We start from the raw sequence: 14617 nt of genomic DNA on the forward strand, positions 1-14617 counted from the left end.
CAATTGGTTTGAAAGGATTTTTGTGATACGTTTATATATATATATATATATATATATATATATATATATATATATATATATATATAGATATATAGATATATATATATAATCATACATACACACACACACACACACACACACACACACACACACAATGCAAAATGCTGAACATTTGGAAATTTAGAAGTGTTCTTTAATTCCAGAGTGCTAAAAGCACAATTAATCTTTGTACATTTTTAGAATAAACCTGCAGAGAGTAATACACAGTGTACACAAGAGTATATTGTACACTTTTGGTGTAAAACAATGTACACTATCGAGGGGTATATATTCAACACTTTTGAAAGTGTTACTTAAACACCAGGCTGGTGGGACCTATATATACACCAGAGAAGTGTAAAATGTACACTTGTGGAGTTAAATGAACACTGGGCAATTTGCTGTGTGCAGATGTTTCCGCCTCATGTTTTTCAGAGACTCCTTATATCTGGTACAAGAAGGACAATTGGCTCTAGCAACCTGTCTTGTCTTTAAAGGACTAAGTTTTGGAACTTGTTGTTCAGCAGAAGGAGACTTTGCGCTGGGAACTGTGGTGGTAGTGGAGATTCCACAAAATCTTGGCTACATACCCCTTCAAACTGACTGAATTCTCGCTCATTAGTTAGCTTTCTGTATCAAATAGCTTCACTTTATTTTTTGCCTGCTCTTCAGTCATTTCTGGTATGTTTCTCTTGCAGTTGCAGCTCTGCTGGATTCTGCTGTGACATAGAGAAAGAGAATGTGTTCATTTTGGATCAAATGAGGATATGGTCGATCACTGTACTTGTCCAGGAGGTGCTGTCTGGCTAGACCTGGCTGTGTGTTGGGCCCCTTCCTTCTTTTCATAATCAGCTGTAAAGACAGAACATCAAATATTAGTCTACATAATCTATATGATTCAGAGAAATTGGACATAAATGGATTAATCAACATGGCTTGTGTGTTGCAGGATACTTTGAATAAAATAGTAAATAAAATTAATAGAGACAACAAGCAAACATTGACTTTTTTATTACATTCATAGATCCAATGAAATGCCACTTTTAATTTTATGTACACAGTTATGAATTGTGAGGAATTTGCTGTATTCAGCTAGAGCAGTGGTTCCAAATTAGGGGGTACATGGAAACATTTAATAATTTATTTCCTTGAAAATATATATTTTTTTAAATTTAAAAATGAATTTACTTATCCTCTTAGAAATTCCAAGAAGAAAATGCCTGAGAATTAAATGTTCAAATTAAGGAGATGAAATAAAATGATTTTAATTTAATAATCATGTGTAATTTAATCATTATTTTCATTTAATAATCAGTTTGCAGTTATATCTAATAAATAGTTTAATTATGTTCTACTTTTGAAGAATCGTCAACACAAATGAGTGAGGGGGTACTAACTCATGGTAGGACAAAAAGGCTCAGGGGATAACTTATACAAGACAAAAAAGGTTATTAGCCTATTTAGACAGAATTAAAGGCAAGTCCTCCATAATTAATGTATTTCGAAGTAATCTAAACTATGTTACTATTATATGTCAGGAAAACCATGAGATACATATTAAAGTACACAGTAACACATTCAAGGAAAACATGGTGAGAATGAGTTTTATTTTTTTTATTTTTTTTAGAATTTTTTAGAACGATGACTGCAGTGGACGTTCTGACAGGACGCTAATCTACCACCACAAATGTGACCACCAAATTTCCACGATTTATTTAAAGGTGCTAAAGAGGATGTTTTGTTTTATACATTTTTGCAATATTACTTGAAACTGTCTTTACTAAGTGATAAAAGACTATTTATTAGGTGCACTGAAAGGAATAATATTAATATACATCATCTGTGCACGAGGTAGGGCCTTAAAAACATCAGCCAATCGTTTACGCGATCATCGTGTAAACGATTGGCCCTCTGGCTTGTCAATCACTGCCGTGACGTTCCTTGTGAGAGACGCGCGACTGCGTGCTCCAGTAACTTTCCACACTTCACAGGCGCCGCATGCAATGTTTTTGTCAGGAGACAGGAGTAACAACTGCAGATTATAAGTTACCTGAGGTGAGTCTGACATAATGAATCCACTAAGTGTGTGCGCGGCTTTAAGCTGATTACGAATGTAAATTGATACTTAAATTGATACTGACTCAGAGCCAGTTGCATTCAGTCTGCGATTACAGTCGGTGTTCAAATTCCATGTGAAAGTATATAAATCTGCTTCAGGAGCAGGAAACTATCGCTGTATGTTGAGCATAGTCAGAATGTTTTAGCTAGTCGTTAAATGTGTGCCCGGCTTAATAACACAGCGAATGCCGGTGGTAAACAAACACACTCGTGCACGAGTTTTGGGAGGCGTTCACTTGAAATGAGCTGTGAAGGAGGGGGATTGTTCTTCCGCATGTGCTCATTTCAAAAACTCAGTCGACGAAAACATCCTCTGTACCACCTTTAAATACCTTCTCCACCATGAATTTCAATGAAATTTCATCAGTACCAAGATAAAAGGTATATATTCATGTCCACCTACCTTTCATTAGTGTCCAGAGTTTAGATGAAGCCCGCTGACCGGTTGAAAGTCACTCAAATCTCGACGTAGTTTTTGTCGTATCCAGGAAAAACATACTCCCACTAGGCAGCGAGGAGTGGATATTGCATGACACACATTTTAACAGGAAGGCAAAAAAAAAAAAAAAAGTTGAAGAAAATTTTACTGAAGAATAGTTTGCAGTTTCATCAGCAGAAGCCAGCTTCAAGTCTCACAAGGAGTTCGTAGGCCGCTCAGAGTATAATTGTTGAGAAAATGTGATTGTACGCAAACAGAGTCAACTAACTACGTCATTACTTCAGGTTGAAGGATTCTGATTGGATAAGAAAAAATAGACAAATTTGGAAATCTTCCACAAATGGACAGATAGTCAGAAGCATATCTCCATTCCTCACAATGCTGATGAGGGTACCCTGGATTTGGGTATTGGGGTCATGACATGGCGTCTGCTGGTCTTCAGCAGAGTGCCAGTTGTCCACCAGTAACGAAGGACCTGCACAGAACACTTAGCGCACATACACAGATACACATGATTCACAACTTGATCTGAGCTCTGCTCTGAGCAGGAAACTTTCCCAAAACATACTGATAACATCTTTTCTCTCAGTGAGAGGTACAGACAATATTCAAAATTATTTTCTAGTGTTTGAAAAGGAAAATAAATGCTTTAACATATGTTGAAGAAGCCATTCAAATAATTTAACAGAAAGATAAATGTTGATTAATAACTTAAAAGATATATTTTGAAGCGGCAGTGGATTCCAGAATCCACTCCTTCAGGGAAATGCCAATTAGACCTTTAAAGGTGGTGTGATTTTTATAGTTGGAAGAAGTTTCCGACTGTAGTTAATAGAGAAGATGATGTTTCACAACAGATCTTGGTGCAGTCTATTATCACTCTCACCTGAGGGCAGTAGAGCTTAAACTTGTCAGGCATTGTGACCTGCACTTGCTCTCTTGTCATCCACAATGGTAGCGAGCAATGGTTTCTCACTTCGACATTGCACCACCATGGCCCAGAAAGACCCAGATCTACTAACTGAGAAACTTGTTTCGTACGTTGACTACGTTAGCAAGGCTGTCAGTTCTAAAAAGATTTTAGAAAAGGACATCATTGCAATGGACGAGACTGCAGTTTGTTTCGATATGGTGTCTCCCTCTACTGTTGACACACGAGGAGCAAAGAGTGTGGCTCTAAAAACCACAGGACACGAAAAAAGCCATCTTACCGTTGTCCTCGCTGGCAAAGCCGACGGCACCAAACTGAAGCCTTATATCGTTTTTAAAGGGGCTATTCGTGAAGTGAAGGCGATACAGCAGCAGATCTCCAGCACAGTAATAACCACTTCTGTGAATGGCTGGATGAATGACACTCTCACGGCTGACTGGCTGAAGTCTGTGGTGGGAAAATTCAACTTCTCCCCGTGGCTGCTGGCGTGGGTACCGCTGCCACATCAGTGCTGCCACCAGAGAGGAACTAAAATGTGGCTACAATATCACAACAGCGGTGATCCCAGGAGGCTGCACTAAATATATCCAAGCCCCCGATGTGATGTGGAACAAACCCTTCAAGGCGAGCCTGCACAATGCCTACGATCAGTGATGGCAGGGGATGCAGATAAGGAGTACACAGCCGGAGGTAACTTAAAAGCCCCCGCCTGACGCCTGCTTGTGGACCGGGTGGTTCGCCGCCTGGGACAAACTGGACGTGGATATGATCAAAAAGTTTTTCAAAGTTTGTGGACTGTCTGTGAAAACTGACTTTAATCAAAGTTACGGTATCCAGAGTAGCGTTACTTCAGATTTGTTGTTGTTGTTTTCATACCGATAACTTATGTGTAGCTCTGAGGAAACAGAGATTTTTTTTTTTTGTCATGTTCATGCTGGTTATAGATACTGTCTGTAATGTTAAACATTGTGCTGCAAACCAGCAATGTGTTTTACATAGCTACCATATGCTCTTATTGTGATCTACCAGCAATACTGTAGCACCTGTATTTGAAATAAACACTCTGTACATTTACAGGGTTCAAACTGACACAATGGTGGTGTTTGATTTCTGTAATTCCGACCCAAATTGCTTTGTCGCCCTTCTGGCTGTTGTTGTATATGGTGATATTTGCAAAAATATCTTAAATTAGTGAACTCTGTCTACTGGAACGCTATCGCTTTTAATTTAAAATGGTTTATTTAAAACAATTATTCATCAAACAGATGGAATTAGAAATAAAGGCCTGCCTCTAATAAAAGCCTACTTCAAATAAAAGCCTGTTACCTTCTACAGTTCAGGTAAATAAAGGCCCCGGTTTTTATTTGAGGAATTACAGTATTTTACATATTTTAATCAAAATTTTAATAAATAAATATTTATATTTCCAAAATGTCCCCCTGATCTATAAATCATCATGATGGCAGCCTCCATTTTAGAAAAGTCTTGAATTAGGCTAATTTGTCTGCGGTGTTACTGTCTTTCCTGGTAACACCACAGACTCTATAGCGACTCCACAGACAATATACAACCAGAAATGTTGTATTTTTAATAAAACACATAGGACATTCATAATCATATACATGTAACTCTCGTCAGGTATGGCAAGATTAATAGACAGTGCAGAGATGCACACTAGAGGGCTGCATTGGGTTTGGGCTCCCGCGGGACCCAACGCAAACCTCGCGGGAGCGGGCGGTTTTCCCTTTGCTGCGGGTGGGAGTGGGTGGTCAGAAAACTTTGCAGGAGACCCGCAGGAAACGGTGGGATTTGGCGTGAATAGAAACGGAGTCAACAAATGAAGTTAAGAAGAAAATTAAAGCAGCTCTTTACTTGACAAAAGCAAAGCAAGACAAGTCAGACACTTGGAAACAATTCTTAAAATTTGCGCGTTTTATTTTGAGCATTCTTGCATCTAGTGCACCGTCAGAGAGGGCATTAGTGTGTGTGGGCGGATCATGGAAGAAAGATGCACAAGTCTGCGACCGCACTCAGTCAGCAATATACTTTTCCTTCATAGTAATATGGAGTAAGCAATGCAAGGCCCAGTGATCAAATTTGTTTGTTTAAGTAGGCTACGTTATTTTTATTTATTTATTAGTATTATTTATTTTCTTTGCAATAGCCTGTTAAGCAAGGCATTCTATTTATTTTATTTATTTCGTTTTGTATTTAATTTTTTTAAAGTATATCTAGTATGTGTTTATATAATAAGTTAAAGTTATTTCGTATTGTGCTTTGGCTTATTTACTTAAACTGTTATTTAAACTGCTTGTGTAATTAATGGTTCGGTGGGTGTGTATGCAATAGCCTGCGTTTAAAAACTGAGGTGCTGCTAGTTGTGGTTTTGTTTTAACGGTTAATGTTTTATAATGCTAATAAAACATACCCATTGTTTTTATGATGTGTGGTGCTTTGGTTTTGCGGCTACTTCATCTTATTTTTACGCAATCATGTTTAAAGTCTGTTATTCTGGATGTTAACTTGAACGAATTTAGTCTGAGAGTATTTGTTTAGGCCTATTTTTTACAAGCTCTGAGAAGACGTCCGTGGGAGCAGGCGGGAGTGGACACAAACATTGCGGGCGCGGGCAGGAGTGGAACACGCGGGTTGCAGGAGCGGGCGGTCCTGGTCAGATATTCAGCGGGAGCGGGCGGGTGCAGGTTAAGGAAATCAGTGCTCTAATGCACACCCAGTTCCCCTGTCGAAAAAATCCAGGACCAGCACTTGACCAGCATAAACCAGCATCCCAGGTTCAAAACATACCTTACCAGCATATTCAAAAGAAACAGCAGACAAATGTAAAAAACATTCAGTGCAAAAAAAAAAAAAAAAAAATACAGAATATGAGATCTCTCAGAGAGGGGAAAGAGAGAAGAAAAGAAGAACTGGAGAATATATAAGGCAGAATACAGGGCAAGAAAGTGCAGTCACAACAGGGCCCCTTGACTGAGTCCAAGAGGGATTCCCCACACATCCAGGTTAGGTTTTCTAATGAATAAAAGGGACTGATGATTTAACAGTAAATCATATTTTCTATGTAAATAATTCAAATTATACTTAACCATTTGTAAGTGATGGCACATGGCTTACTCGTACTTTGACATATTTCAGGCAAAAAATCCATGGAAAAAAGAGAATACACAGAGAAGGAAGGCAATGCTACCGACAACTGAAAAAGCTGCAACAAACTTGAAATGGAGGGAAAAAAAGCTGCAAAATATAAAACAAAATGTGCCCGTCTAAAGAAAAAAATGCAGAACTTGAGTCCTCAGAGCCCCACATCCAAAACAATAAACATTCTTAAGGGAAGTGTAAGACAAATGCTGGACTATCTGGACCAAGAAAGGGCTACTCTTTGAGAAAACAAAGGAAATTAACATTTGAACTCTCTCTTGCAAAATTAGCATCCCCATTCGAGTCAATTCCCCATTCACACCTCAGCAATGCCTTAATCTATATTTCCTTTCCTTCACCCCCTCTTCTCCCTACATGCGGAGATGACCTGAAATTCACCCAAAATCTATATGGTTTAAAGTGAACAGTTATCATACAACATTATACATGTTTGGTATCATTTGAAATGTCTCAGTGCGACTGGTACAAAGGTCTCATTCCCACAGAAGTAAACCAGAAGGTAATAAAGTGTGGCGACCAGGGCGGGCGAGAGCCGTGAGGGAACGGCGCGAGGCCGGTGACGCAAGTGATAACAAGCATCACCTGGGAGGCGCACCGGCCTTGAGTCTCTCACGGAGGAGCTCCGGGAGCATAAAAGGAGGAGCGACGACCGTGGAGGACGAGAGAGGACCAGGCCTGGACTTTATTTTATGTTTTATTATGTTTGTGTGGCCGGCAGACGTCCGCGAGGGTCTGCCGGCATTACTTTAGTTTTGTTTGTTTATTTTATATTAAAGTTTGTTGAATGTTCGCCGGTTCCCGCCTCCTTCTTCCCACATCTACTAACTTCGTTACATAAAGGTTTAAAGATTTTAGAGATATTTTGCTCTCTGTAATGGGTGTGTCCACCTTCACAGGGTCTTTCATGCAAATGGCTTTCTGTCCTCAAAAGATGTAAACTACTCAGTCTAGGACCCTGATTAATGTAAATTCCCATTGGGAACTCATGTTTCCATTTGAAAGAAGTTTCTGTCTTGGTCTGGGTATTTAAAGAGATGTTGCAGGAGGCACAGGGCGTGATCCAGTAATCAGATCAGCCCACATGTGTCCAGGACACTCAGCAATGTGCATTTTTCTAATGTCAGGTATTCATCTTTTACTCTGTTCCTGAGCATTTGATGTTTGTATTGATCATCTTTGAATTGATTATGTAATTGGCATGATACATTTACCTGACTAATAAATTGTTACATTTGACTTTATTCTGACTCTGAAATGATAGATTACGTTAAGTCCATAACCCCACAAATCTACGCTCAGGTTAGTAACGGACTAAAGTACAGTTTAGGTGGAGCAGTGGGGCACACCAACTGATATTTTTGAGCTCCGACTAGCACATTGGCATTAGTTAAGTATACTTAAACTGTGTAGCCTAATAATGTTTTTTTTCCTTTCAGAGCAACAGAGTGTTGCTAGATCAATCTAAACAGGGTGAGCCTCAACCTCTGGTTATGGTGAGATTATTCTAACTAAGTGTCTGTGGGTAAACCACTGTGTGATTATGTAAAGTTACCACTAGAGGAAGCTAAATTGGTCAGCCTGATTTTATGGTAATGGTCATGGCCCCTAGTTAAAAGTAATTTTACCTTAATTCTGTGAGTTCAGATCTATGGGGACTAAACGGCGGGAAACCGCCGGTGGGCCGATTGGGCTGGCCTTACACTCAGCTCACGGTGTTGACATTTACTTTGCTTAAATTCGATGCAAATAATAAACGCCTACATTTATTTTCAGTTCTACATTTGTAGGCTACTGTAATTTCTGCACTGTGATTATGAATTCATTTATCCACAATATTTCAATTGAATTCATCTGCTACCACAGCTCTCAACGAGCTGCAGCTGATTAATACTTAAGAGAACGAACTGACACATACTTTCTAATTTTTTAAAAGTCTGTGATTGCAGCATCACTTAGCGATAAAAGGCAGCAAACACACGTCCCCAAGTATTATTATATTATGAAGTATTATTCTGGCTGGCTACCTACTGTGTGGTTACTAAAGTGTCCTGTGTGGTTGCTAGGTGTGATCTTGGTGGTTGCTAAGGTGATTTCACGTGATTACATTAGCCATTACGCTTTCTCCAATGGTAAGAGATACAGACCCTCCCATCTCCCTGTAATAATAATGTCTCTGGTAAAAAGAGCTAATCACATCTCTATATGATGATCTGATGCAGAGATATGGGTCTTGCTAAACGGTTGCTAGGGTACTCTGTCTGGTTGCTAGGGAGTGTCTTGGCAGCTGTTAGTGATGATGCTCCAGGCAGCACTAATAATAAGTTTAAACAGCATTTCTGCTTTTTCAAGCCAACCTGATAATGTTGCTTCTGTGCTTTGAGTCCTAAAATACACTTGATTACAAGATGTTGAACAAATCTCAATTCTACACTCATAAATTATAATTGATGTGACACTATAATAGAACTAAATGAAGGTGATTTCCATTAACAGAGATTGAGAAAAGAACAGATACACACACTGATCTGTGTGACACACTTTTATTCTGACATGATATTTCAGTGTCACGGTATTAATGTAATGAAGAGCCTCTATAACATCTGATTCATTATAAGCTCAAAGCATTATGGGTACACTCTAATAAATGCTGGGTTAAAAACAACCCAAGTTGGGTTGAAAATGGACAAACCCAGCGATTGGGTTGTTTAACCCAAGCAGTTTGGTTAAATGTTTGCCCAACCTGCTGGGTAGTTTTACTTAACTCAACTATTGTTTAAAAATTACAGTATTGCTTACTTAAAATGAACCCAAAATATCTTGAAAATTAATATTTATTAATATGTTTAATAAATTAACATTTTAATTTAATTTTAGATTCATTTTAAGTCAGCCATATAGTCATTTTCAAACAATAGTTGGGTTAAATAAAACTACCCAGCAGGTTGGGCAAACATTTAACCCAACAGTCGGGTTAAAACAACCCAATCGCTGGGTTTGTCCATTTTCAACCCAACTTGGGTTGTTTTTAACCCAGCATTTTTTAGAGTGTAGAGTCTCTCTGTTCTGATTCATCATCACAGTTTCACTGATGATCCTCCATAAACTCCAAACCCAGGATAGAGCGGTTGAGTGAATGTGGTCTGGACTGAGTGGATGAGGCTCATTTTGTCTCCAGAGACGCTGTAGAAGGACAGAATTCCTGCACTGTGATCCACATACACTCCTGTTCTATAGTAATCCACACCATTCACTGTTCTACTGATGACGAGCTTTACAGGGAGATCAGTCTTTATGTTATTGTGTCTGAATGAGTATCTGGAGGAAAAGCTGCTCAAACTCCAGGACTGATCATTAAATCCAAACCCACTATTCCTGCCCATGCTCTTATATGACACTGATATATACACTTCTACTCCACTCCACTCAACCTCCCAGTAAGAGCGTCGATCACTCACACTCTCTCTACACAACACCTGACGAAACCAATCAAATCTGTCTGGATGATCAGGATACGACTGCGGTGTGTTAGTGTAAGTAATCACTCTGTTCCCCTCAGACAGAAGGAGATATTTATTCACTGTGTTCAGATCCAGAGTGATCCGACGGGAATCTGATGGAGATAAAACACATCACAATCAGGAATGGTCAATCTGATCTTTTAATGTGTCTGAACTCTTCATGTTCAGTATTTCATCAGTGTCTCAGTACAGTTGAGCAGATATCCTGTGAAAATCATCATTATCATGATCAACTGTAAAACTCTTCTGTCGTGTTTTCTCACTCAGTGAGTTTCTCTGCTTGTTTTCTCAGTGACTTACATTGTAGGAAGCCTTTCCTGATCCAGGAAACAATGTCTGTGGAAATCAAGAGACATGAAGAGTGTGATTATCATGTCAGGAGAAAATGATCCCAGCATCCATCGCTCACACATGCAGAAATCCTCCAACACAGAAGATATTTAGAGAAATGCCTCTGCTGTTTCCTGACACAGACACTACTGAGGGTTTGATATTATTGACACGTCACCATATTTGATTTGTCTTCTGTAGACATGAACTGATCAGAGGGAACAGGATCAAATTTCCCTTTGCTTCCCATACAGGGAAATCATATCGCTTCATAAGACGTGGATTAAACTTCAACCTCCTTAGTAATGTTCTTCAGAGAGACTGATCAATCAATAAATGTCTCCTGCTCAATCATTTGATTAGCCGACAGTATATTATAATTCTACTGTTTATCATGAAAAGCTTCAGTTATTAAAAACATAAAAATGATGTTTTGGTTTTAAATTCTTCTTTATTCTCATTCTGCAACTTTACCATCCTTACATTAGTGACATTATGTAATGTCTACCAGCAATAAACAAATCTTGATATTAACCCCATAGCATTCCTATAAAATTTGCCTAAAATGCCTAAAAAATGCATTAAGTAAATAAAATAAAGCTAAAAATGTAAGTAATTCATTGCAGAAAAGCATCTCTCAAAGGCTCTGTATACTTCAAGCGAAGTCATTCTTCATTAAGAGGTAAAAATCTAGCAGTAAGTGTATCAAACAACACAAGAACTGTGGGTAACACTTTAGAATACTGTTTCTTACTTACTGCATCACTAATAAGAAATTACGGTAACACTTTACAATACGGTTCATTAGTTAACATTAGTTAACTACATTAGGTAACATGAACTAATAATGAACTGCACTTATACAGCATTTATTAATCTTTGTTAATGTTAATTTCAACATTTACTAATATTATTACTAATATTTATTAAAATCTTGTTAACATTAGTTAATGCACTGTGAACTAACATGAACAAAGAATGAACAACTGTATTCTCATTAACTAACACTAACGAAGATTAGTAAATACAGTAACAAATGTATTGCTCATTGTTAGTGTCACGATCACCGTCTGCTCCTGTCAGTTCCCGGACTACACTTCCCACAATCCTCCATGTCAGTCACATGTTCACATCACACCAATCACCTGTTGCCACATCCACCCTAGCACACCACACTGATCACCACACCCAGCTGCTGCTCATTATCAGGACTATAAAGGACTTCCACTCACACCACCTCACGGCGAAGTATTGTTAACTGTTGTTGCAATTTCCGAGCGTTTATTCCCTGTTTGCCTGTCTGTTCTTGACCTTGTCTGTTCCTGTTTATTGATCCGTTGCTGCCTGTCCTGATCCTTGCCTTGTATACTGTTCTGTGAGTGATATCTGCCTGCCTTTTGACCTACCGCCTGTACCCTGACTACGACCCTGCCTGTCCTTTGCTGCTTCCGTTTGTTCCTGATTGACTCTGCCTGTACGACCATTCTCACTGTAAATAAAAAGCTGCACTTGGATCTCCAGCCTGAGCTTCCCATTCATGACAGTTAGTTCATGTTAGTTAATCCATTAACTAATGTTTAACAAATGAACCGTATTGTAAAGTCACAAGTGTTACCGAAATTACTGAAGAACTAATAGATAATTCTTCATTGACACCTAATTCACTACTGTTAACTACTAATGAAGATGCATTAACTAATCAGTATGAAATAGAATCTTTTGATTATGTTTTGTAACAGTTAGCTAATCAATAACTAATGAATTCTGTCATAACCCCTGAAGAACTACTATTAATTATCTACTAATTAATGTTCAAGAACAATAACTACGAAGTAACTACTAATGAACAAAAAATTATTCACTTTCAAAATTACTTGAGTAAAATTACAACTTTGTACTACTTTGTCACAGTCCACTATTTATTATTATTATGGAAATTAAATATGCATTTATATGCTGCATAATATGCTGCACTCCTAAAAAGACTCATTACTACTAATTTTTCAGAAGTTTTTGTCTGTATGGTGATTAACTACATTTGTGCACAAGTTTTGTAAGAAATCAGCTTCAGAAAGGAACCCCACCCTTACCATAAGATCTACCACAGATATAAAAATTTCTATTTATTTATTTTCATGTATGTTTTATTTGATCTACAAAATCATTGCTGTGCTGTGAATCATTTTATTTTATGAATAGCAACATACAGGTATGCAATGTCAGTCACCTAACTAATGAGTGTCACATCGGTCTTTGCATGATGGAAACGCCTGATCCCTTGAATAAAACAAAGTATTTTATTTTTAAAGGGGTACTTCACCCCTGGAAAGCTGAATGTGTATTTAAAATTGGTCATTTATGTAGTAGAAATGTGAAATTATTTTTGAATTTGGAGCTTTCTAGACTGAGAAAAGGCAGAAAATGTATTTTTCACTAATGTGGATGAAAGACACCAACTCCCAGAATGCACTTGTTTTGCTGCCCTTGCGAGGCCACGCCCAAACCACGGCTATTGGATACAGGCGGCATTCAGGAAAATTCAAACAAATAAATCGTGAGTTAGTTCATACATTTACAGCGAAATGGTGCTAAATTGCTTTGTACCTGGATGTACACCCAAAACCAGGAAAGGACAAGTAAGTTTCCATCATTTCCCGATTAAGTTAAAGATGTGGAGCGATGTAAACAGTGGCTGCGGGCCATCAAACACCTGAAGTTTGGAGATGACACCATTATAGAAAACCTAAAAAAACGCAGAATATGTAGTCTCCATTTCAAGCACGAGGACTACGAAACAAATATCTTTGCAATGAAGAGAACCATTCTGAAGGACACCGCGATACCATCTATATTCAGAATCTATATCTATAACCCAGAGGACGAACATCCTGGCCTGATCTATGTCCGTGAGTAACCTCAAACGCACATATGTATGGGCGTGGTGAAAAAATGCGGAACTACTTGCTATTGCTGGCTGTAGTTTTAAGCCTCTGGCCAAAAAAGCCTCAGATGACGCAAAATGACGATTTTTGCGTCATCTGAGGCTTTTTTACAGAATAAAAATGCATAAATCTCTCATCTCGGGCTGATATGAAGGGGGAAAGCACGCTAATTCGAAAATACTAGTGGTATACAAAGCTTAATGCTAAATCCTGAAGTAACCCTTTAAAGATACTAAATCTAAGTACTTAAAGGGTCATGAAACCCCAGAACACATTTTTTGAGCCGTGAACAGATATGTATAGGCTGCACATCATTAAAAAACACTAAAGGTACTCAATTTTATTTAAAAGTTAAAATTAGTTATTTTTGCATTTTTCAGAGCGATTTCTGTCTTCCGGTTTGAAAAGCAAAGTCGGAGCAACGTCACAAAATCTGACGTCATCGTGTACTACCGGCAAGATCCGGAGTGCTGATGGGCTCCAAGTATGGGCTGGTTGAACATGCTGACATCAACAGTTTCTATGTTTATTCATGAGATAAAGCTCATTCAATCCAATCACTGCACTGTAGTATGCATAAGATTATAATTGTGGTATTATGCATGAGGAAGTGTCACTTCTCTCGCCTTGGTCTCTTGTCATTCAGAGACATATCGTTGGTGTTCGTTTCCTCAGTGCTACAACACAATGTGTTTTCCTGTTTCCCAAGTTTAAAGTTATTATGTACTCCCCTCAATACGAGGGTTCATAGCACTCAGCTGAGTTCTGCTCTCCAGGATGCCCGTCTCTATGCGTGGATCTGAGTTGCTCCTGCCTTTCTGCAGTCACTCTTGCCTGCTCTCTTCTGTGAAGAATGCGTTATGGAGATTCTGTACTCAGACAGGGTTGGCCCAGACTAAGTTTGTCCTATGACAGACCAGGGGCCTGATGTATAAATGTTGCGTACGCACAAAATGGGCATAGAAATATGCGTACGCATTTTTCCACGCACATATCGGGATTTATAAAAAATAAACTTGGCGTAAATAAGTGCGCACCGTAAGGATGCTCTTGACCGTGTGTACGCACTCTTTTAGAAGAGTATGTGTTTTGGCGACACCAAATAGCAATAACTATTTAAAAT

At 38.5% G+C, this 14617-nt stretch overlaps 1 protein-coding gene and 1 pseudogene across 2 annotated transcripts in view; both read right to left on the minus strand.

Annotated features, from left to right (window-relative positions):
* LOC137005239 (uncharacterized) overlaps positions 1-14617 on the minus strand; it is a 615607-nt pseudogene that overhangs the window by 209002 nt on the left and 391988 nt on the right.
* LOC137007027 (tripartite motif-containing protein 16-like protein) overlaps positions 9767-14617 on the minus strand; it is a 33340-nt gene continuing 28489 nt past the window's right edge. Inside the window, exons 2-3 of one of the 2 annotated variants that reach the window (XM_067368286.1) lie at positions 10523-10558; positions 9767-10314 (exon numbers count right to left, since the gene is read on the minus strand). In XM_067368286.1, coding sequence (XP_067224387.1) covers positions 9779-10314; positions 10523-10558 — 572 coding nt within the window. In that variant the 3' untranslated portion in view covers positions 9767-9778. The remainder of the gene's footprint in view (positions 10315-10522; positions 10559-14617) is intronic. The other variant, XM_067368294.1, reaches the window with a different exon arrangement.

This window comes from Chanodichthys erythropterus, chromosome 3, assembly GCF_024489055.1.
Source record: "Chanodichthys erythropterus isolate Z2021 chromosome 3, ASM2448905v1, whole genome shotgun sequence".
Classification (NCBI taxonomy): Eukaryota; Metazoa; Chordata; class Actinopteri; order Cypriniformes; family Xenocyprididae; genus Chanodichthys; species Chanodichthys erythropterus.